We start from the raw sequence: 22,585 nt of genomic DNA, 5'->3' as shown, positions 1-22,585 counted from the left end.
GCCCTGTTCTGTAGCTGGGCTGCCTCTCAGAGAGCCCTGGGGCATCGATAACCCCAAAACAGGCACCTTCCAGCTCCGTGAGGCTTTGCCATGACTTTCTGGGCTGAGATCCGAGCCCTGTGGGCAGCTGGGCCCTGCTGGGGGGAGCAGCAGAAAAAAACAAATTGTCAGGCGTCAGAGCAGGGAATTGTCGGTGACTCAGGTTTAAGAAGGAGAATTTTTGCCAAGCAAAATGTGATGGCTTTTTTGGACGGGGCTAGAAGATGGGACTGCAGCTCTGATCAATGCAGTTCTCAGGCTTCTGCTTGCGTCAATCTGGAGGGAGAGGCTCTGTGTGACCCGTGGTGTCGGTGTGAGGGTGCCCATATAGGGAGCACACAGGTTGTTCTTTCCCTCGGGCATGGCAGGACGGGGGTTGGCAGCCGTGCATTGTCTCATCTGCCCACATCTGCCACCCTGAGGTTCTTTTTTATGAAGGGAATGTAGGGAGAAGCTGCCCCAGCCCTTGAGGAAGGCAGAGCAGAGCAGAGAGAGATCACCAGCAGGCTCCTGGATAATAATTTAATCTTTCTACCATTTTAATTTACTAATTAATCCTTGGAAGGAATATCTACTTGGATGCAGGGAAAGAATGGAACTCCTCCATCTGCGTGTGCTCGGCATCGCACCAGCAGCCCAGGCAAAGCCTCAGCAGCACGGTGAAGGCAGCGTGGTGTAGCAGCCGGCCCGCTGGGTTTTGTTCTGCAAACCGCAAAGAGCTCCAGACGGAGCCGCTCCCAGCCCTCGGCAGCGACTCGAGAGCTCCCTTGTCCTGGAGAGCCCTGGGCTCTGCTGGAGGAGCGCAGACAGAAGGGACCGCGCATCCCATGGGCATCGCTCTGCAAAGAGCTTCACCGCTGCGTGGATTTAGGTAATTTAAGGAGAAAGAGGGGCTGGAGCATCGCAGCCCCGGGCACACAGCTGGAGCATCGTAGAGGTGACACGCAGGATGCAGCGATGCCGTCCGTTCTGCCCCTCTCTGCCCGTTTCTCTCAGGAAAGTTCAGTCCCGGCTGCCAGTCCCGTTCTGCTTTTTTCCAAGTCGGAGAGCTACGTGCACGTATGGCGTCTTTAATTAGTATCAATAGAGAGAAACATAAATAAGAGACATGCCTGAAATAGTGTCACCCCCGAGCAGGCAGGCGGCCGCGTCATGGAAAGAAAATAAAAATGCTTTTTATCTCTTTTGGGCCTTTTCTGTTTGTTTGTTTGCTTGTTCCGCTCCGCAGGAAGCAGCACCCCGGAGCTGCGGGGCGCCGGGCACCGCGCTCACCCGGCCCGCGGCTCCGCACCCTCCCGCTGCCGGCGGCGGGGGCGGCTCGGCGGGGCGCTGCCCGGTGCCCGGGGCGGGGGCGAGGCGGGGGGGGGCTCCTCCCGGTACCCGCCTCCCGCCGGTGCCGGCCCCGCGCCCGCGGCCAGGCTCCACCTTCCGAAGGGGCCGCGGAGCTGTCAGGCTGCAGCGCCGGGTCCGCGCTCGGGAGCTCCGGCGATTGCTCCTCCTCCACCGCCGGTCGCGCGGATGGCCCCGAGCGCCCGCCGCCGCCTCGCCTCCCCGTAAGGGACCCGAGGGGTACGGGCTGTGGGGGGCGGGAGCCGCTCGGCCGAAAGGAAAGCTTTGGGTAGGGATGGAGAGCGAGCGTGGGAAAAGCCCGAGCCTTTGGGAGCGGCCGGCACCAACTTTGCGGCGCTGCCCCTGGCCCCGCACTGGGGCTCCGGTTGTGCGGGGGGGGGAGGGCTCCGAGCAGCCCGTGCCCCCCGGTCCTCCGCGGCCGGCCCCGATCCCGTCCCGGGGCTCGCGTTTGGGTTTGGAGAGCTTCGGGAGCGCGGGGCGGGCGGGGAGGAGCCGCGCTGCTTCGGGCATCGCTGGGGACGGGAACCGCGGGCGCCGGGGCCGGGGCTCTAACCCGGGGAAAAGGTGCACGGGGAGGTGGCGGGGACGGGGCAGCGGCTTGTTTTCCCCTGGGGGTGAGAACATGGCTGCCAGCGAGCCCTGAGCGCAGCCTGTTAACGCCCGCGGAGGCTGCGTGCCGCGCTGCCCTCACTGCTGTCTGAATGTGCGTCGGGTCTCGGCTCGGTACCAACCTGCTCGCCCCGCTGCTGGGAGAGCCGAGCTGCCGCTCCCGGGCAGCCCTTCCGACGGGGAACGGCGCCGGGGCTGCCGCTGCGCAGGTCGGATGGTCCGGAGCGCTGGGAATAGGCTGTCTGGAACTTGTTGTTCGGGTTGTTAGTGGGGATGGAAGGGGAGAAGGGCAACTTCAAAGCTGCGGGGAAACAGCGCCGTCCCACTCAAGGTGCAGCCGACCCTGGGGACTGGATGCTGCGGGGTTCCTGGAGCTGTCCCGCTCTCGTGGCTTCGTTGGTGCAAGATGCTGCTGCCTCGGGCTGGGGCTCTTCCTCCAGACAGGATCTGCGGTGGTGTCTGAGCAGAAATCTAGGCTGCTCTGAGAGAATATTTGGGGGAAAAATTGATGGCAGTGAGAGAGCGACGGCAGGTGTCTGCCCCTCCGAACGCAGCGCTCAGTGAGGGCGAAGCATCTCTTGACAAAGTGCTGCTCTCTGTCCCTGCCCATGGGTGTGAGGGGCTTCTGGTCAGTGCACCCTTGCACATCCCCTCAGTGCTGCGAGGTGCTGGGATCCAAAGGGAGCTCTGGTGCCTGCAGAAAGCTCTTTGAGGTTGACTCACTCCGGGTTTGTTTGCTGCAGTGGGACAGGAGGGATTTCCACCCAATTTAATGCCAGGGGAGCCTTTCGGCAGCGCATGGCAGGAGCACACAGACCCTTAGAGTGGGTGGGGGCACTCAGACTGAGGGTACTGCTTTGGGGCTGGTGGGACACAGCCACCACCTCCTTTTGGGCCCCACGGGGCACCCAGAGGGCAGGCGAGGTGCTGGGACTGCTGGAAAACCCTCTCCTCATTCTTTGTACTGCTGGAAGGAGAGCTATTTTTAGGAAGAGGCAAGTTTGATTTAATATCGTGTAATTTGCTGCTGACAATTCAGAGGCCGTCCAAATGAGCAGCAGCTGGATTCCCGAGGAGGCTTTTTCCTTCCCTCCCTAAGACCCGAGGCTGACATGCCAGAAGTGGCATTTGTTGTTCTACAGATTGATGGGGGAAAGCCTCTAGGAGTGGCTCAATCAGGGCCATGTCCTGCCCCACTATCTCTGAGTATGGGGACAGATAGAGGGAGCTGGGAACCACAGCCAGCCTCCCTGCGCCTTTCCTTCTGCAAGCTGAACTAGCTCCACACTCCTAGCCTCTCCCTGTATAAGAGAGGCTAGGACAGGAAGGTTTAAGATAAAAAACAGTTTCTGGTCCATCTAAGCAGCTCGTTTGCCTGGAAACAGAAAGCACTTGTGGGGGGTTTCAGACAGAGCCTCTGGAGTACCCAGAGACAAGCTCTGCATCCTGCAGGAGTTTGGACACAGTGTTCCCACTTGCGCCTCCACTGCACCACCCCCAGCACTCCAATAATTCCTGCTGCAGGGTTTGTTTGAGATGCATGTGTCTATGCGGAGGAGATGGGAACATCCCCTTCCTTTGCCTCTGCCTTGGACTCTCTTGTTGTGGAGGGAAATGGCTCTCTTCTTTTCCCCAGCGATTGATGCCTCGTTTCATCATCCGAGCACCCCAAGCACCATCCGAGCATCCCATCCCAAAGCATCAAATGCTTTGCTCGCACCATTCGAGCATCCCAAAGCACAATTTGAGCATCCCAAAGCACCAGTGTCTCAGCACCTCCCCTGTTCATTGATGCAAAGGGATGCCAACAAGCACGCACAGAGGGCATTTGGCCCTGAATGGCCATCCCTTGGCAGCAAGCATTCCCTGTCTTCCGCAGGTCCAGCTCCAACTGTTTGCCTTGAGCCACGGCTCCCAGCTGCCAGTGCTGGGCACACCTCTCACTCAGCGCTGTGTCTCTCCAGGCGTGCACGTTATGCTCACTCTGGTGCTGGAACACCGCTCCCCACCTGCCCTGGCTCTGTGTTATCCAGTTGCTTTCTACCTGGCAGCCAGCACCAAACCAGGAGCCGGCCCTAAAATCGAGATTTAATTGCTCCCGTCTGCTTCTTGAACAACAAGCGTCTCCAGGGCCGGCTGCGTGTCCTGGGGAAGCTGACATTTCCCCTGGACCTCAGCCACCGATTCGGTTAAGTGAAGAAGCTAATAAATTTTGAAGCCTGCAAATTGATCGGCTGGAGATTGCCACTTTGCTTGAAGCCCTCTGACATTTCCTCTGGGGCACAGCCTTCCCCAGCACTTTTCTTCGTGTAGGTTCCCCCTCGCCTGGTTTAGAACATAGATTTTCATTAGAAAAGATTATCAGCTGTGGGAGCCAGTGAAAGGTCAGGGCTGGCTCCGTGGATGGAGCTGCAATCTGTGAGTTTCCATTCGTTCATATCCTCTGCCCTGCAGGCATCATGAGCTGTGTCTTCTGTAATTAATAGCCTCATTTTTTTCACCCTGTATCGTGTTGAATTCCCTTGCGAAATGCTGATGGGGAAGCTCTGGCCAGGAGCAGTGGGATGTGTTTCACTGAGGTTACGCAGGGAATCCCCCCATCTGAGGCAGCTCCTCCAGCAGGTGTTGAGCTCTGGGATGAGCAGTGGCTCAGGTTGCCCCTTGGGTCCCAAAGGATTGGGGAGCTCTGTGGGTCCCAGAAGGACCACACCAGGGGTGACCTGCTGCTGTGAAAGCAGTCTCACCCTCCATGTCCAAGCTCAGGAGCCCTAGTGACAGCCAAGGCCATTGGTCCATCTGGGATGGAGTCTTGGTGCCACTGATGTCATCCTCTCTTTCTTTCCCTCTGCAGGGAGGAGGGTACTGGCCAGGTGCTCCGGCCGTGGCTGCCCTGAAGCTCTCAGCCTCACTGCCAGAGCGATGCTGTGCGTGGGACCAGAACCCCCGTGCCCCTCACAGTGCCAATGTGAGCCAGCATGGCGATGAGCCCAGACAGCTCCTAGAGTGGTGGCCGGTGGCCCCGCAGCGGCCCCAAGATGAGTGACGGGGCCTGGATCACACTCAGCCCCGCTGAATTCGCCCAGCTCCAGCAGTACACTGACTGTGAGTAGTGCTCCTTGCATGGCCCGGCTCCCAACACCCAGCTCTCCTGCGTCCTGCCTCTTTGCAGCTTCACGGCCATAGGGACTGGCTCACAGCTCCTTGCCTGTAGTTTAAGCATGCACAATTCGTCCTCTGAGATTTGGGTCAGTTTTGATGGTGCTTGGGACGAGGAGGCTCGGCTGGGTCCGTCACCTGCAGGGATGCCCAACCTGCAGCTCCTGGCCACCGCAACGGAGAAAACATCAGATGCATCCACTGATGCTACTGAAAAACGAGAGCAGAGCTGCTGTGCTCCCCTGGTGTCCGTCACCTCCCCAGCCCAGGGACCAGCCCAGTGTCACTCAGAGCACTGCAGCCCCATCCCCAGAAAGCCCCCGCGCCGGGGGGCAGCGGCGCAGACGTGAGCACAGCTCCATCCCTCTGCAGGCACCCACATTTGTCGGCAAAGTGAAATGCCAGCGGGGAAAGCGGGCGGGCTTTTCCCAAACACACGGAGCTGCGCTACAGCTCAGCTCTGGCTGCCAACCCTCTGCGATGATTTTGCTTTTGCAGAGAAGGAATTTTGCTTTTGCAGAGATGGAATTTTGCTTTTGCAGAGACAGAATCACGAGCCTCGGATAACTTTTATAGAATCATAGAATCACAGAATGGTTTGGGCTGGAATCCTATCCAGTCCCAAACCCTGCCACGGGCTGGCTGCCCCCACCAGCTCAGGCTGCCCAGGGCTCCATGCATCTTGGCCTTGAGCACCTCCAGGGATGGGGCACCACACTTCTCTGGGCAGCAGTGCCAGCGCATCGCTGCCCTCTGAATATAGAATTTCTTCCTAATACCTCATTTAAACATCTTTTAATTTAAAGCCATTACTCCTTCTCCCATCGCTGCACTCCCCAGTAGGGTCCTCTCCAGCTTTTCTTCCACAGCCCACGTTAGGCACTGGAAGGCTGCTGAGAGGTCTCCCCTCTCCCCAGACTGAAACCCCCAGCTCTCAGCTATAGCAGAAGTGCTCCCACCCTCTGAGGATCCTCGTGGCCTTCTCTGGACCCACTCCAACTGGTCCATGTCCTTGTGCTGGGGGCCCCAGGCTGAATACAGCACTGCAGGTTGGGGCTCAGACAGTGGAGTAGAGGGGGACACTGCCCTCTCTGACCTGCTGTCCGTGCTGCTTTTGATGTAGCCTGGAATACAGTTGGCTTTCTGGGCTGCAAACACACGCCGCTGGTTCATATTCAGTTTTTCACTCACCAGCACCCAAGTCCTTCCCTGCAGCTCTGCTCACCACCCTCTCATTGCCCAGCTGACATCTGTGCTTGGGGTTGCCCTGACCCTGTGCTTGGGGTTGCAGGACCTTGCACTTGCTTTATGTGGTTCTCGGGGCTCACCTCTGGAACTTGCCCAGTTCCCTCTTCAAAACAGCCCTTACTTCAGTGCTGAGCACATCTCCCCTGAGCACGGTGCTGCAGGTGAGCTGGGCTGCGGGCAGGGGTGCAGCATTGCTGCTGGCACCTCATCCTTCCTTTTCAGAGAACGAGCTCTGCGTTATTTAATCACAGACTATAAAATGCCATCTGTAATGCTGAGTTTGTGCACAGCATCTTCGCTGTGTTAATCAAAGTTTGGCAAGCGAGGCTTGCTCGGGAGGTGGGGGGCGGCTGCAGCAGGGAGCTGGGAAGGAGCTGGTGTTTTGTGCAACTGCAAATATCCTTCCCGTCTCCAGACACTGCTCTGCCATCCTCATACGATGCACAAGGGGCTAATCATGGGAATGGAAACGTTTTGAATGACAGTGCAGCTTGTGAGCAGGCAGAAGGGATATTTTCTAGCAAAAGAAATACAGCTGCCACCCGAAGGGCAGGGGCGTGATGGATGAGCCATCCTTCCCCTCCCTGAGGCAGAGGTGCGGAGTCCAAACGCAGCATTTCCCACAGCCTCCTTCAAAGCACTTGGGTGCTGCTTAGGTGTTGGCTCCAGGAGATGAACAGAGACAGAGTGAGAAGCCTGACAATGGACAGGAGTCGTGCTGCAAGGCTGAGGTTGTCCCATGGAAATTGGGCTGACCCCAAATCCTGCACCTTATGGGGGCCAGGAGCTTCCCAAGGTCCTTCCTGTCCCAACCACCAGCTGCACTGGCCCCACATCATGTGTCTGTCCCATAGCACTCGTGGCCTGTACCCCCAGTGGAAGAGCAGGAAGTAGCTCTAATCCTGCATAGAGAGGAATTAGCAACAATAAACAGGCATCGTGTGACCAAGAGCCACTTAAATGTCCCCCTAAAAGTGGGGCACAAATGGATCCTCCCAGGGCATGCAGGGACCTGGTTGTTTGTCAGTGAGGAAGCTTGTTGCTACATGCAGTTGTCAAAGGGGGCTTGCTAGACCATGCTCAGTGCAGTGCTTTTGTCTCCCCAGACTCCACCAAGAAGCTCAAGGATGTCCTGGAGGAGTTCCATGGGGATGGTGTCCTCTCGAGGTACAACCCTGAACAGGTACAGCCCTTTCCCATCCAGCCTTCCCCACTGCCTGCTCGGCCACACCAGCACAGCAGATGCTGCTGGGAAACCCCAGCTTCCTAGTCATCTCCCCCATCATATCCTATCCCATCCCACCCTTCCCATACTATCCCACTCCATGCCATAGCACCCATTCTACTCCCTCCCATCCCATCTTGTCTCATCCCATCCCATCTCTCTTGCCATCCCATCCCATTTCATCCCATTCTGTTCCATCTGAGCATTTTTGACGCTTTCTTGCCAGGCAGGAGCAGAGAAGTGATTTACTCTCACTTACCCCTTGCACTTCCCACAAAGCAATCTATTTTGCTGTTGCCAACCTGGGGACATGGGCAGGCCCTATACCTTGTCACACTCACCTGGAGAAGGCTGGGGTTGTTTGTTCCAAGTGGTGCTTTTAGTGAGAGCTATTATTGTGCCAGCATGACAGAGCCTTTCAGGAGGGCCATAATCACTGGAAACGAGGTGAAATGAGAAAATCAGTGGGCTGAAAGCTGCAAGGAGAAGCAGCAGAACCACCTCGCTATTCACGCTCACTGTGGGACCCCACACAGAAGGAGATTTCCCCATGTGGGAGGCAGTTATGTTGGCACGGGGGGAGTGTGGCTGGAGCTGCAATCACTTCACTCCTCCCCTGCCCTTTGGGAGCCTTTCACCTCCCCCAGCACATCCCCAGTCCCCGTAGCCATCAGCCCATCGCTGTGCAGGACACAGTGCTGATGCAGGCACCACAGCCCACTGTGCCCCCGCAGCCCATCGACTACGAGGGCTTCCGCCTCTTCATGAAGACCTACCTGGAGGCAGAGGTGCCCGAGGAGCTCTGCCAGCACCTCTTCACGTCATTCAAGCGGAAGAGCTGCCAGGCAGCCCCCGAGGCCCAGCGCCAAAGCCCCAACGTCTCGCAGCTCGGTGAGCCCTCTTGGCACGAAGCTGGGCACCGCAGCCTGGCTCTGTCCCATCGGCTCTCCCTGCCCTGGGGAGAACAGAGCTTCATGGTGCCGAACCTGTGTTTCAGAGCCCAAGTCGCTTGATGCCGGCATCTCCATCCAGACCGAGGTGGCCTGCGCTCCTGTCACAGGTACCGCGTGGGGCCGTCGATGCGGCCAGCACTGCGTCCTCCCACTGCTGGGTCTGCAGCGTGCGGAGATATCTGCCGAGAGAGCACATTAAACTGCAAAAGCAATAGGAAAAGCACACAGAGGACGGTGTCCTCTGCATCCAGACCCCGGCACACATCCCTAGGGCGTGGGGGCTGAGCACGGTGTGGGACTGACGGGTCAGAATATGGGCCTGCTGGTGGGCTAGTGAAGAGGATGTGGTGGCTAGTGATGGGAGGGGGGCTGCTGGAGGCCGGTGGGGGAGGCAGCCTTGTCTGCTTTGCAGGGATCAACGGGAAAACGCTGCTCAGTGCCCTGGGACGGCACACGGCTGAGCCCAAGGGCTGCCCCAGCACAATGGCTGAGCCGCAGCCGGCGGCGCTGAGCCCAGCCTCCATAGCCGCTGCCTCCCCCAGCTGGTCCCGGTCGTCTTCCCAGAAGTCCACTACTGGCACCCCCTCTGCTCACAACTCCTCAGGGTCCTCAAAGATCTCCTCGGGGTCCCTGCTCAGCCCCCAATCGCCAGGTGAGCTCGGCTGGGGCTGTGCAGGGAACAGGTGACAGGGGTTCCCTGGTGCTGTCCCTGGGGCAGCAGCGGTGACCTTTCCAGTCAGGCAGCCTCCCGGTGCCTCAACACCTTTGCTTTGCAAACTGAAGCCATCGGTCCCATCCTGCAGAGCTGCCGCTGCTCAATGTCTTAATTACCTGGCAGCAGGTCCTATGGAGAGGGATTAATGAAGTGCCTTCCCGCTGCCTGAGGAGCGAGCGGCCATCTGCTGCGGGTAGACCGCATGGGCTGTCCCCTGCTCTGGGCACAGGTGGCATCACCCGGCCCTGCTCCATGTCCTCCACATCACCTGAGTCCTGTGGAGCATCCTGCAGAACCCCTTGGCCTCCTCCCGATGCACAGCCCGGTGTGTGTCCCCTCCCTCCTCGCAGGCTCCAAGAGTTTGGAGAAGAGGCTTCCCTTCAGTCTGCGGAAAAGCCACAGCGCCCTGAAAGCTGCCCCCCAGCACCCTCCGGTCCCCCTGGCTCAGGTGGTCTACCTGAAGGACATCGTTTGCTACCTGTCCCTGCTGGAGAGAGGACGGGCAGAGGACAAGCTGGAGTGTGAGTGGCACCCCTGTACTACAGGCTGCTGGTTACTGGGTGAATTGGGAGGAGTGGGAGGGGACAAAGCTGGGCTGGCTTCAAACTTATGGGGCTGCAGGAGCCAACGTCCTTAGCAGTGCCCTGTTTCTCCATCCCTGTTTCTATCCCCTTTGGGCTGTAATCCCTGGGTTAGGTGCCTTGGGTACCTGGCAGCAGCTGTTTGGGGAAATGGGAGTTTAGCTGGGCTCAAAGTTTGTCCCAGGTGGGACCACTGCAAGATGCTGAGCAGCGTGAGGCCACGTTCCTTCCCACAAGAGCCCAAAGGGAAATGTGAGCACACCACAGGGCCTGCAGCAGCCCCACGGGTGCATTTGTGGCCTGGGATCAGTATGCCTTTCTCTCTGTTGTTGAAGTTACAAGCCCTTCCCCAACACAGGGGGGAGTGTGTGGTGTGAGTGTGGTGAGGGCAGGGAACCAGGGTGGCTTCTGGGGACATGGAGTCCAACCTGCAGTGGCTTTTCTTCTCCCTTCAGTTATGTTTCGCCTATATGACACCGATGGGAACGGCATCCTGGACAGCTCGGTAAGCCTGAGGAGGAGAAACCAAGGGCAATTTGGGATGAAAGGCAAGGGCACTGACCTCATCCACTTCCCTGTGCACAGGAGCTGGATCGTATCATAAACCAGATGGTGCACGTGGCTGAGTACCTGGAGTGGGACTCCACTGAGCTGAAGCCTGTGAGTGCCCAGCTTGAGAGGGGGCTTGAGAGTCCAGGGTCTGCGAGCTGCACCCCGCTGCAACCTCCCCTCCTGTCCTCAGATCCTGAAGGCGATGATGGAGGAGATCGACTACGACCACGATGGGAACGTGACGCTGGAAGAGTGGATCCGGGGCGGCATGACCACCATCCCTTTGCTGGTGCTGCTGGGAATGGAGACGGTGAGACGGGAGAGCTGGGCACGGAGCGAGGCCGCAGCAGCAAGGCTGCAGGAACCACGGGAGGGCAGCCTCCCCTCAGCAGCCCACGCGGGCTGCGTTTGTTCTGCAGCATTGCAGTGCGCTCCAGTGCTGCGCGTGTTCAACCCAAATGAGGAGCGGGGGTGGTTTTCACCCCCCTTTATTTCCACGTCTCATTTTTTCATCCTGCCGAGCTTTACATCCCCAAGCTGCATCCAAGTCCTTATCCAAGCCCCCTTCCATGTCTGATTTGCAGGGAAAATTTATTCCCAGTGCCCATTCTGGTGTTTGCTTTCCAAGGAGGGGTGGGTGGGCAGATTGTCAGGCAGGAATTTGAAGTGGCTCCTTGAGAGTGCTGGTGCCCAAACACAGATTCAAGAGGCGTGCTCTGCCATGGGGGGCTCAGCCTGGAGCCAGCTTTATTTGCTCTTGGTGGCAAGGATGTAGGAGGGACAACATGGGGAAAGGCAGCAGGGAATGAGCCTTCTGCTCCTCTCGGCTGCCCTGCAGAATGTGAAGGATGATGGGCAGCACGCCTGGAGGCTGAAGCACTTCAAGAAGCCCGCCTACTGCAACTTCTGCCGCACCATGCTGCTGGGTGTCCGCAAGCAGGGCCTCTGTTGCTCCTGTGAGTCAAGTCCCTAGGGCACCCCAACCCTGCTGGGTGCTGTGGGGCTGTAGGGGAGAGGGTCACTCACCTCCTGCTTCCCTCCCACCAGTCTGCAAATACACCGTGCACGAGAGGTGCGTGTCCAAAGATATCGCCTCCTGCATCAGCACCTACGTGAAGTCCAAGAGGAACACCAATGTGAGTAGAGGGGACAGACCAGCCTCTGAAATCCCAGAGGAGGCCACGGAGACAGAACAGCTGCCGGGGGTCTGCGGGTGCAGCATCCCTTCTCCTCTTGCAGGTGATGCAGCACACCTGGATTGAGGGCAACTCCCCTGTCAAGTGCGACCGATGCCACAAGAGCATCAAGTGCTACCAGGGCATCACCGGCCTGCACTGTGTCTGGTGCCAAGTCACCGTGAGTGGGAACGGTCGGGGGTTGTCATGGGAGGGGGTTGTCACCTTTGTGTCACCCCGCTGACGTCCCCCCCTTCAGCTCCACAACAAATGTGCCTCCCACGTCAAGCCGGAGTGCGATGGGGGACCTCTGCGGGACCACATCTTGCTGCCTTCCTACATCTGCCCTGTGGTTCTGGTGCGTGGCCACCCTGTCCCCACCCCCCTCGGTCCCTGCCCTATCCCCATGCCCCCGGTTGCTGCCCCATCCCCACAGCCCCCCCACCCGCCCTCGCTGTGTCCCGCAGGAGCGGCAATCCCACTGCCGCAGGTCCGACAGCGAGTCCCCAGCCGGCACCAGCCCTGAGGATGGGCAGAGCTTCAAGTTCAACTCCACCACAGTGGATGGGCAAGGGCTGCAGGTAGGATCTCCCCCCCCAAGGCTGAGGTCGGCCGTGCTCTGCTGGGTATTTCAGCCGTCACCCTTTCTGCCTTCCAGATCAGCCCCCGGCCTGGGACACATCCCCTGCTGGTGTTTGTGAACCCCAAGAGTGGAGGGAGGCAAGGAGAGCGGTAGGTTGTACCCCTGCCTGGTGACAGCATTCCTCTGTGGCCCCACTGCCACCAGCTCGTTGGGATGCCCCAGCCACCAGACAGCATCCCCTGTGGCATCTCTCACTTTTCTTTTCCTGCAGGGTCCTCCGAAAGTTTCACTACCTGCTCAACCCGCGGCAAGTGTACAACCTGGACCGTGGTGGGCCTGCTCCTGGGTACGGAGGTGCTGCGGACACTCGCCAGCCCCCACAGTCCATCCTGATGCCCATCCATCTCCTGCATAAACCATTTTCCTCTCTCTGCCCTGTGCAGGCTGAGCTTTTTCCGGGACACTCCAGATTTCCGTGTTCTGGCCTGTGGAGGGGATGGCACCGTGGGCTGGATCCTGGACTGCATAGGTGAGCAGGCTCTGTAGCCCCTGAGTACAGAAAACTACTGGGTAGAGGAAGGACATCAAGAGGAGTATGAAACAAGCCTAATCAGGGTACAATCCATTCATCACAGCCCCAACCTCTCTTTCCCCTTGTGTTGCAGACAAGGCAAACTTGCTGAAGCACCCACCAGTGGCCGTCCTGCCCCTGGGAACGGGCAATGACTTGGCCCGGTGTCTGCGCTGGGGCGGAGGTGAGCATCACTCTGATGGGATGCAGCCCATGGGGGCCATGTGTGACTGTGGGGTGCTGTCCTGGGGCTGGGAGGCACACAGCTGGGACAAGGGCAAATGATGTGCCACGTGAGCAGCCTTCAGCTGCGCCCTGTCCCATTGGCATGGATGTGCTCCTCTTCATCCTCCTCCAACGTGCAGGCTATGAGGGTGGCAGCCTGATGAAGGTGCTGAAAGACATAGAGCACAGCACGGAGGTGATGCTGGACCGCTGGCAGATAGACGTGATTCCCAGTGACAAGGAGGCCAACGGGGACCCTGTCCCATACAGCATCATCAACAACTACTTCTCCATTGGGGTGGTGAGCAGTGGGGCCCCTCAGCACCTAGGAATGGGGAGGGACGTGGTGGCCAAGCTGAGCAAGAAGCAGCAGAACCCATCGGAGCATCCCTGTGCAGCTGTTGCCCCAAACCTGCAGATCAGGGCCTTTGGGGTGATTCCTCTGCCCCGTGAAATAAATGTTCCTCAGCTGACAGGAAGTCAGGGAGTGGTGCAAATGGGGATGGCTCCCATGCTTTCTGATCCTGTCTCTCCTCCTGTGCTCATTTGAGCCCTCTCTGAGGGTGAGCCTCGTAAGAGCAGGGATGGTTGGCTTGTGTCATTCCACAAAGACAACGAAAGCCTTTCTCAGAATTTGGTGAAACTCTCCATTTGAGCTTGGGTCCCCCACCCTGCAACTCCCCCCCCCCCGCTCTTCCTTGCTTGTGTTCCCAACCTCCCTCTTGGCATTGTCTTTCTGTTTTTATTGTTGTCTGAAATAGCAGCGCTTGAATGCAAAAATACTCACAAAATGTCTCTCTTCCAAGCTGCAAGAGCCAAAGGAGCTCTGACAGAGTTCAGGGAGGCTTGGGGTCCCAGGGGTGGGTCACAATCTGGTGGAAGCTGTGTGGGAGCCCCATGCTATGGGGCCAGCAATGAGGGCGAAGGGCTGAGCCCCTGTGTCCCAATGCACACACAGGGAGGGGGATTCTGTTTCCCAGCCCTTTCCAACCTGCACCACCTTTCCTTGCAGGATGCCTCCATTGCCCACCGCTTCCACATCATGCGAGAAAAGCACCCTGAGAAATTCAACAGCAGGTAAGGGCTGTCCAGCTGCTGTGCCACAGCTGCAGGGCCATTCGATGTCCCCAGGAGCCACTGTCCCCAAGTCCCTGCATGCTCATGCCTGCTGCTGGCCATGCACATCTCACTCCTCACTGGGTGCTCCTGGTGCACTGTAGCCAGCGTCCATCCTTTGTCATGCCTCCAAGCAAGGGGGGGAGGCTGGGGAGCCTCATGTCCCCAAAGGGAACCTTGTGGGGTGGGCCAGGGGAGTTGCTGCTCACATGTGGGATACTAACACCACTCCCTGTGCCCTAGGATGAAGAACAAGCTGTGGTACTTTGAGTTTGGCACATCGGAAACCTTTGCGGCCACCTGTAAGAAGCTCCACGACTACGTTGAGGTGGAGGTGGGTTTCCAAGAAGTGAAGGTGGGGATTTGGAGAAGGCTTTACCAGGGTATCAGAATCAGAGAATCAAGGTTGGAAAAGACCACTGAGATCATCTAGTCCGACTCCAGCCCACCGTGCCCACTGCCCACAGCCCTCAGTGCCACATCGCCACAGCTCTGAACACCTCCAGGGATGGTGACCCCACCTCCCTGTGCAGCTGTGCAGTGCCTCAGTGCCCTTTCTGAGAAGGAATGTCTCCTGATACCCAGGCAGTCCATGCCTTTGGATAGAGCAGTGGTGCCCTGGGCAGCAGAGAGGTGGGGAATGTTGTTGGGTGCCTGTCTGAGGGACAGGTGTGTGCAGTGCCCAGACCTCTGCAGCCCACAGAGCTGGAGCGATGACAATTTTTGATAAATAATCAAATCTGATTCTTTCATAATCAATTATTTACTAACTCAAGAATATAATTACTGCTCGATAACCAATGAGCAGGAGCAAGAGCTCACGTCTCCCCAGCCAAAGCATCCCACAGCCCTCCCCATGTCCAGCCCACTCTGCTGGCGTGCTGAGGGATATGTGCCCACACTGGCAAAGCAAGGAGGCTCAGGGGGAACCGGGCACACCGGGGCAGTGCTGGCTGAGGGGCTGCATGCCACCTCTCCAAGCCCAGCCTGCACCTCCAGCGCAGGGCTCGCCGCGTGGCCAGCCAGCTGCAGGCAAAAGAATAGCCCTGTATTTTTTCCCCTTCCAGCTGTATTTGAGAGTGTGCCTGGAATATTCTCTCTGTAAACTCAGTGTCTGCTCGCAGCCGTCTTTGGATTACATGGAAACAGCCTTTAATTAGAGCAGGGAGGAGGGACCGCTGCGTGCCAGCGGTTGCTAAGAGCTCTGTCATTTTGCAGTTTGCATTGGTGGGGTTTGTGCCGTGCTTTTCTGCAAACTTCCGGCTCTCCTTATCTCGGGATAAATGCCCCTTTTAGAACTTCTTCTGGAGGGCTACAGAAAGAAAAACCCATGATGCTGGCGTGCACTGGGCCACGCAGCCCCAGCGCTGGGGCACTGTGGTGTTGGAGCCTGTTTACATGCCAGGGTTCTCTGCTCACCCTAAAGCTCAGCCCCCCGTGCCGGCAGGAAAGCGTTAAGGCGACGGCATTTTAAGCTGAAAGTAGCAGCCCTTCAGCTCCGAGGCAACTGTCATCCTCACAGAGAAATGGCAGTTTTGTTTTGGAAATTGGCACTCGTTCCAGTGCAGCTCCTGGAAATGAATTTGCTTTTTCCCCAGCTGCAAATTTCTCCTCCCAGCGCCGCTGCCAGCACGCCGCCAGCTGCCCCCGCTCAAAGAGCCCTTTGTGGCAGGCTGGCACATGGAGCGGGGCTGCAGGGTTGCAGGGCTGCAGGGCTGTGGGGAGAAGGGCAGCTCCTGATCCGGGGGTCCCACAGCACATGGTGATGCTGAGGTCCCATCCCATCCCATTGAGGGCAATGATTGGTCCGTTGGCCACGGCACGGCCAGCTTGCTGTGCACCCGCTGCTCACAGGGTTTGCATCGTTCACAGCAATCATCATGTTATTAAAATGCACTGAGAAATAAGGGATGGAAGGCCAGCCTTGGTGAGGTGGCTCTTTGCCTGCAGACCAGAAGCCCTTTGCATTTCAAGGCAGGGCCAAACCGTCTCTGAGTGGGGAGAGGGCACAGAGCTCTGAGCCTGCAGAGATGCCCACTTGTTCCCATCCAGCCCATTCCCCATACCAAAAATAAGCTCGAGCCCTCCACTCCAGCTCCAGCAAAACAACTAGAGTGTGGGCAGCAGCGGGGTTCTATCAGCCAACTCACATTTCCTCCTGGCAAAGAGACACAGGGGACAGAAATTCCTTCGCATTCCCAAATACAAGAAGAAAAGTGCTCTGGTGTTTGCTGAAGTGTAGGCTGGCAGGTAGGGAACAGATGCCTGGGGAGAAATGCAGATGCTCAAAGGGAAATACAGATGCTCTAGAGAAAATGGAGTTGAAAGCGAGAGACTGATGCTGCCCACAGCAATCCTGACTTCAGAGGGATCCAGACAGAGGAGCCCTTGTTTCTTCAAACCCAAGACTCCGTCTTTTCTGGTGGAACTGCGTGGCAGCACCCACAGATGAGGTCAATGGCACGTCCTGGGTGTCCTGGGCCTGAGAGCTGAGATTAAGGGATGCAATTCCATCTCTATGTCCTGTGGGACAGCCATCGACAGCAGCTGTTTGGCTTTCCATGGAATTTTCAGTCCTGCTGTGTGCTGGTGAATCCAGAACACCCATCCTGGGCACTATTCTGTTACTCTCTCCCAAAAGCTGCCATCTTTTTCTCTATAGCCTTTAAGGCACTGCACAGCTGCACAGGGAGGTGGGGCAGTCACTGTCCCTGGAGGTGTTCAGAGTTGTGGAGATGCGGCACTGAGGAACACAGTCAGTGGGCATGGTGTGGAAGGCCAGGGCTGGACCTGGGGATCTTAGAGGTCTTTTCCAACTGTAGTGAGCCTGCGATCCAATGATTCTATAATGATTTTTTCCTGGTTTCCAACAAGCACTTTAAGACAAGCCCTTTTGCATCAACCTTTGTGTAGCCAGACTGCAATTTGCTGAGGTCAGCTTAAGCAAGGGGACGAGGAAGGCTGGCGCTGCAGGAGCCCACGGGGCTGCATGGCACCAAGGGGTCCAGTTGGAGCAGGCTGCTGGGTCCTGATGTACATCTGTGTGCCTGGCAGTGTGACGGGACCCTGCTGGACCTGAGCAACGCCTCCTTGGAGGGCATCGCCGTCCTCAACATCCCCAGCATGTATGGTGGCTCCAACCTTTGGGGCGAGACCAAGAAGCAGCGTGGCTACAACCGCCTGAGCAAGAAAGCACCGGAGAAACCGCACGCAGCGGTGGTGACCGACGCCAAGGAGCTCAAGTTCTGTGCACAGGGTGAGCGGTGGGAAAGACTGCATGGGAGGGTCTGGCAGCAGAGCTGCAGCTTTTTTAAGCTTCTCCTGCTGCAGTGCTGTCAGCATGGTGCCTTTTTGTGAGAACGCAGCCATGTGTGCGAGCTGCAGGCAGCCGGGGGGAAAAACCCTAGCACCTCTCCTCCAGTGTGCTGTGCTCCCAGCACCTCTGCCCAGCGCTGTGCCACTGGTGCCCCTGGTGCCTGACTCATCTCTGCCAGCACGGGCACAAGCAGAGGCAGAGATGGAGGCGAGGGATTGTGCAGGCAGCCCAGCTTGCCCCCGGGAGATCAGGCTGTAGGAGTTACTCAGCAGGGAGAAATCAACTGGGAAGCAACGTGCTGCTCCTGGCAGCCGGTGGGATGTGCCAAGTGCCCACTTTTTCCAGAGTCCGTGGTGGGAAGCTGCTCCCAGTGAGGCTTCTGCTGTTGTTTCCCCTGGTGCACGCACCCCATCCAAGGGCTGGAGGGGGATCTGTGCCAGGATGTGGTGCTGTTTGGCACCAGGGGGATTTTTGCTCTTGCAGTTTTGTGGGAGCAGCTACACCGAGCTGGTCAGAATGCCTCAGGATAGCAGAAAGCACAGGGTCCCTGGACAGCCTGCATCACTGCTGCAGCTCTTCCACCTTGTTCCCTGCCTGCCTAGTCCAAAGAGGGAACCTTGAACCCATGGGACAGGGGCGGACCATGCGAGGGGGGCTGATTTTTACGTATGAGAGCTCAGGCTGCGCATGAATGAAACCCAGACAGGTTCAGGCTGGAGAGTTCAAGCTCGACTGATTTCCTGGAGCGAAGGCATCCTGCCAAAAGCGAGGACAAAGCGGGAGCTTTGCACCACAGGAGCTGGCCGTGGAGTTTTGCTGCTGTGTGCAGACTGCTGCCTGTGCCCACCTGCAGCCAGCTCCTCAGCTCTGGGGGACTTTTGACACCCGGCTCAATACTAAATCATTTTGAAAAATGGAGCACATAGGGGCTGGCAAAGTCCGAGTCCCCCACTCCATCATCAAAAAGGAACGCACAGGAGTCCCTCGAGACATGGCGACGTGGGACCTTGGCACTGACTCCGCTCCATGTCTTGCAGACCTCAGTGACCACCTGCTGGAGGTGGTGGGGCTGGAGGGCGCAATGGAGATGGGGCAGATCTACACGGGGCTGAAGAGCGCTGGGAAGAGGCTGGCCCAGTGTTCAGCTGTCACCATCAGGTATCTGTGCCCATCCCCACACAGGCCATGCCCTGATGGGCAGTGAAAGCGGGCGGCTGCGTGATCCCCTATTCTCTGTTGCAGGACCTCCAAGCTGCTGCCCATGCAGGTGGATGGGGAGCCCTGGATGCAGCCATCCTGCACTGTAAGCCCCTGGGGGGACGAGGATGGAGTGGGAGCCGCTGAGGCGGGGGTGCTCGGTGCCTGGCCAGAGCATGACTCATGGCTGGAGCCGCTTGCTGAGCTGCATTTGTTTATTTTTAGGTCAAAATTACACATAAAAGCCAAGTGCCAATGCTGCTGGGCCCTCCCCAGAAGAGCAGCTTCTTTTTCCTGAAGAGGAGAAACCGAACTCGAGATTAAGCTGGGTGAAATGAGCCGCAGCCCAAAGGCAACCAGACATCCTGGGCATCCTGTGGGCTGCAAACCTTCATCTCTGCACATCCTGACTCTTCTCCCTGCTTCACAAACACTGCGCTGGAAAGTGGGTGCAGGCTGTGCAGGGCAGGTCCTGCTGCAGGACCCGTGCTGAGGTGGGGAAGGATTCCAGCCCAGCCCACTCAGCCCAGCGGGATGCTCCGTCTCAGGAACATTTGGGATCTCCTTCCCAGCTACCACAAGTATTTTCTCCAGCCAGGATCGGAGCGATGGGCAGCTTGGCGTGCAGGCGTGCTAGAACTGTTTTTTTTTCCCCTTTATTTAAAGAACTACCCCCTTCCTGCCAGCAGAGCTGCAAACGAACGCATTCCTGAGAAAAAGCCGAGCTTCACTTATTTATTTTTAATCCTCCTGAAGGACACTTGGTGTTTTGCTGCACTGGCTTTCTTGTCCACCAGACCTGCACATCTGAGCAGTTATTTATTTCCTTAGCCTCGAGGACTCGGCTGCCCAACCCTCGCTTCCCTTGCTGCTCTCCAAGCAGGTTTCCATGCCTTCAGCTGGCTCTTCTGGCTTGCTTCAGAGCAGATGCAGACACAGCACTCGCTATTGGATCTGAAGCACGATGCCACAGGGTGTGAAGCAGGCTGTGTGGGGACACAGCTCACCTGGGACAGGGGGCCGGGCTCAGGGCAGGCAGGAGAAGGCATCACTGGGAAGTGGGAACAGCCAGAGGGGATCCCAGTGGGGAGCTGCCAGCCCAGCTCTGTGTTTGGACCTCGCATCTGGATTTGTATTTATGTATTTATTGAACAAACTTCAAGGGGTCACTTCCCTCCTAATGGGATGACATTGGACACAAATGCCACCCCCATTTTGGCTGGCCATCCTTGTGGCAGTGCGCCTGGCGCGGGCTGCAGCCCCCAGCAACTCCATCCTCATTCCATGCAGCTGCTGGGAGAGCGATGCAGCATTTCCCATCACCTAAAAGCTCCTCCAGCTTGGAAGCGTCGCCTTTTCATTCATCCCATGAGGACTCACTCTGCTTCAGATGCTGTTGGGTTGCCACAGGGAGCAATGTGAGCAGCCGGCCCTCGGGTTTGTTGCAGCCAGGTCTCTCCCTGACCCATCCCAAAGCCAAGGATGTGGCTTTGAAGCCCAGCTCCTCCCCCAGGAAACAGAGAAATGCATGACATGCTGTGAGCTGAACGCGTCCCCTGGCTCCGAATAGCTGGGAGCTGCCAGCAGTGAGCCCCAGGAAGGTTTGCTGATTTCTTCTGCTGCCACACAATGCCCCCCACCTTCTCATGGCCCTGCACAGAGGACCACGGCTCCAAAATCAGCCTCCTCCCCCTTCGGCAGCCCCCTCGGTATGCTCTGTTCTGCTGAGAGCAGCATTCCCCCAGGTGCAGATCTGCTGCCGTCGTTAGGTTTCAGAGTGAACAGCACACTGAAAAGTGTTTGCCACCCCCCCAGGCACAGACACTGTAGGCAGCACCATTCAAGTGCAGCGACCTGCGCACTCCCTGCGGCACATAAATCCACCCTCCTCTGCTCCTCGCCAGGGGCAGCCATTAATGAGTAGCCAGGTGAAAGCTTATGGGATGGGTGCCAAAATAAACCCTGAAGTTCTCCTGAAACGGCAGCCTCCGTTTCTCCCAGTCCCCTCCCTGATATTATCTGCAGACCTCAACACTGGCACCTGGGGAGGATTAAAACGAAACAAAACAACGACCTCAAAGCCTGCACCGCTCTGCTCGGGGCGCAGGATGACAAGATGTGAGGGCAGGGAAATTCATAGAGGCAGGTTTGGCTTCCTTTCGCTCCCCACTTAGTCTCAACCTGTTGTTTTGTGCTGTGACCATGGCAGAAGGTGTCTGTATGCAAGCAGCAGCATTTTTCTCCACAGACTGATCCTTGCACCCGGTCATGGTTTGGTGGGCTCGTGCTTTGGGCAAAGATCAGTGCCAGGGCCGTTCTGCTTGGCTTTAGCAGTAGTGATGGCAGAGCAGGGGGACAGAGGTGGTTCGGGCTGCCAGGGCTGCTGCCTCCTCTGTGGGATGCAGCATGGATCATGCCAAAGGCATCACACAACAGGACCTGCTGCTGGCAGCCACCTTAGCCCCAGGCTCCACCCTGGGGGGCTCACAGGGATCACGATAGCCGCCTGGCTATCTCACACCAGCCCCCATTTATACCCCCAAAGGCCATTGGATGGAGCTCCCAGCCTCCCCAGTTCAGGCTCTGTTCCCATCCTCCTGCTATGTCCGTAGCCGTGGTTGCCTGCATGGAAATAGCGTGGCGTCCGTAGCGTAGCTTGTGTTGCCGTGTACGCCTGGCCTGCTGTGGGCTTGTGTCAAATAAAGGTGGTGATGAAGCACTCAGCTGGTCCTGAGCTTGGGGGTCCCCATTTCCCAGCCATTTTGGGGGCACAGGGAAATGTGCCCCTCTGTGAGCACACAGGTGACGGCGTTTTCAGCCACAGCAAGATGGAGCCATGTTTGGTGGGAGGCGCAACAGGCTAAATTTGGAACCTGCGATGTGTTGGTTGTTTTTTTCTTCCCCAAGTAGGCTCTAAATTTAGCAGGTGCCGGTCACCAGCCCCCTCCCAACCCTGTGTGTCCATGGCCGCTGGCTCATCCAAAGGCACCACAAGGAGACCCCATGGCAGTCGGCCTGTAGCTTGGCTAGGGTCTGGCCAATTGACCCCAAAGGCAAAGGCAAGGCAGGGAGAGCCTCTACACCTCTCCTCTTCATCTGCAGCAGCCATCAGGTCTGACATGGGCTGTTTGTGTACCACTGCTGAAACCCCACAGCCCCCTGTCCACCTGCCCAACCGTGCGTCATCTGCTAATTTTACTAGTGGTGATTTAATCCTCCTCACCCTTGTGCAAAGGGAAACACGAGAGTGCCAGCTCCTGCAGAGCCCCCCAGGAGCGTCCCCAGTGGTAAGGACACCCTGTGCCCACCGCATGTGTCCCAGCAGCTTGTGAATGAGGCGTGATGGCAACTGCCCTGCTGTGCAACATAGGAGCCAAACTGCTCGCAGAGACCAGCGTCAGCCCTGGGGATGCTGATAGCCCTGCAGCACTCTGCACTGGTACAACACCTCCTGAAAAATTAGTGGCACACTTCTGTAAGGCCACCTGCAAGCCTACAGCCTCCAGATTTAAAGTCTCCAAGGCACCCTCCCTGGATCCCAAGCTGTGCAAAACACTACTTGCTGAGCACTCTCTTTTAACCTGCTCCATCAGGGATTTCCTGGGCCCTACAACTGTGAGGTTTGTGGATCCTGAACCATGGTAGCAGAGTGTCATATTCGCTGCTTACTTCTATAAACAGGGAAACTGAGGCAAGTAGCAGGGCCATGCCGGGTGCTGGGAAGTTCGTGTCCCTGTGGCTATGTCCTGAGCTAATTCCTGGTCCTCTGAGCCACCTGCAATCCTATATGGGCTGTGCTGCAGGTCCTGCTGGGGGGCCCTGAGGGTCTATCCAGGGGTATGATTCCAGCCCACCTGCAAGCCTCCTCCTCCTCCTCCCTGTGCTCCCGTTCCATCCCCTCACACTTCTACTCTGTCTTCCAGCCCCCGCCATCACCATCCCCCCACGGCCACTTGGGAAACCTGCAGCAACCC

At 57.7% G+C, this 22,585-nt stretch overlaps 1 protein-coding gene across 4 annotated transcripts; it reads left to right on the top strand.

Annotated features, from left to right (window-relative positions):
- The first annotated feature begins 1,442 nt into the window (after positions 1-1,442).
- On the top strand, positions 1,443-21,330 carry DGKG (diacylglycerol kinase gamma). 4 transcript variants are annotated; one of them, XM_052686217.1, is made up of 26 exons: positions 1,446-1,592; positions 4,850-5,100; positions 7,509-7,585; positions 8,362-8,518; positions 8,625-8,687; positions 8,993-9,232; positions 9,646-9,816; positions 10,332-10,381; positions 10,462-10,536; positions 10,619-10,738; positions 11,267-11,384; positions 11,476-11,564; positions 11,668-11,784; positions 11,863-11,961; positions 12,071-12,184; positions 12,262-12,335; positions 12,458-12,532; positions 12,630-12,715; positions 12,852-12,941; positions 13,123-13,283; positions 13,995-14,059; positions 14,342-14,432; positions 17,153-17,354; positions 18,452-18,572; positions 18,657-18,717; positions 18,837-21,330. In XM_052686217.1, exons 2-26 carry the CDS (start codon positions 5,034-5,036, stop codon positions 18,933-18,935), a joined length of 2,682 nt encoding a protein of 893 aa, XP_052542177.1. In that variant the 5' UTR covers positions 1,446-1,592; positions 4,850-5,033; the 3' UTR covers positions 18,936-21,330. The 4 variants fall into 4 exon arrangements, with proteins under 4 accessions (XP_052542179.1, XP_052542177.1, XP_052542178.1 ...); XM_052686218.1 differs by having other exon boundaries at positions 1,446-1,608; XM_052686220.1 differs by lacking the exon at positions 8,993-9,232 and having other exon boundaries at positions 1,448-1,592.
- Positions 21,331-22,585: the final 1,255 nt, after the last annotated feature.

Source organism: Tympanuchus pallidicinctus, unplaced genomic scaffold (genome assembly GCF_026119805.1).
Source record: "Tympanuchus pallidicinctus isolate F22 unplaced genomic scaffold, pur_lepc_1.0 scaffold22, whole genome shotgun sequence".
Taxonomy (NCBI): Eukaryota; Metazoa; Chordata; class Aves; order Galliformes; family Phasianidae; genus Tympanuchus; species Tympanuchus pallidicinctus.
Note: the sequence above shows the minus strand (reverse complement) of the source record. Positions and strands in the feature narration are given on the sequence as shown.

What these genes read in the sequence shown, in the direction of transcription:
- DGKG (XM_052686217.1), top strand. Translation starts at nt 5,034, where the DNA reads ATGAGTGACGGGGCCTGGATCACACTCAGCCCCGCTGAATTCGCCCAG. An exon ending in CGAGGTACAACCCTGAACAG is followed by an intron (nt 7,586 to 8,361) that starts GTACAGCCCTTT and finishes GTGCCCCCGCAG; the next exon opens with CCCATCGACTACGAGGGCTT. An exon ending in TGCTGCTGGGAATGGAGACG is followed by an intron (nt 10,739 to 11,266) that starts GTGAGACGGGAG and finishes GCTGCCCTGCAG; the next exon opens with AATGTGAAGGATGATGGGCA.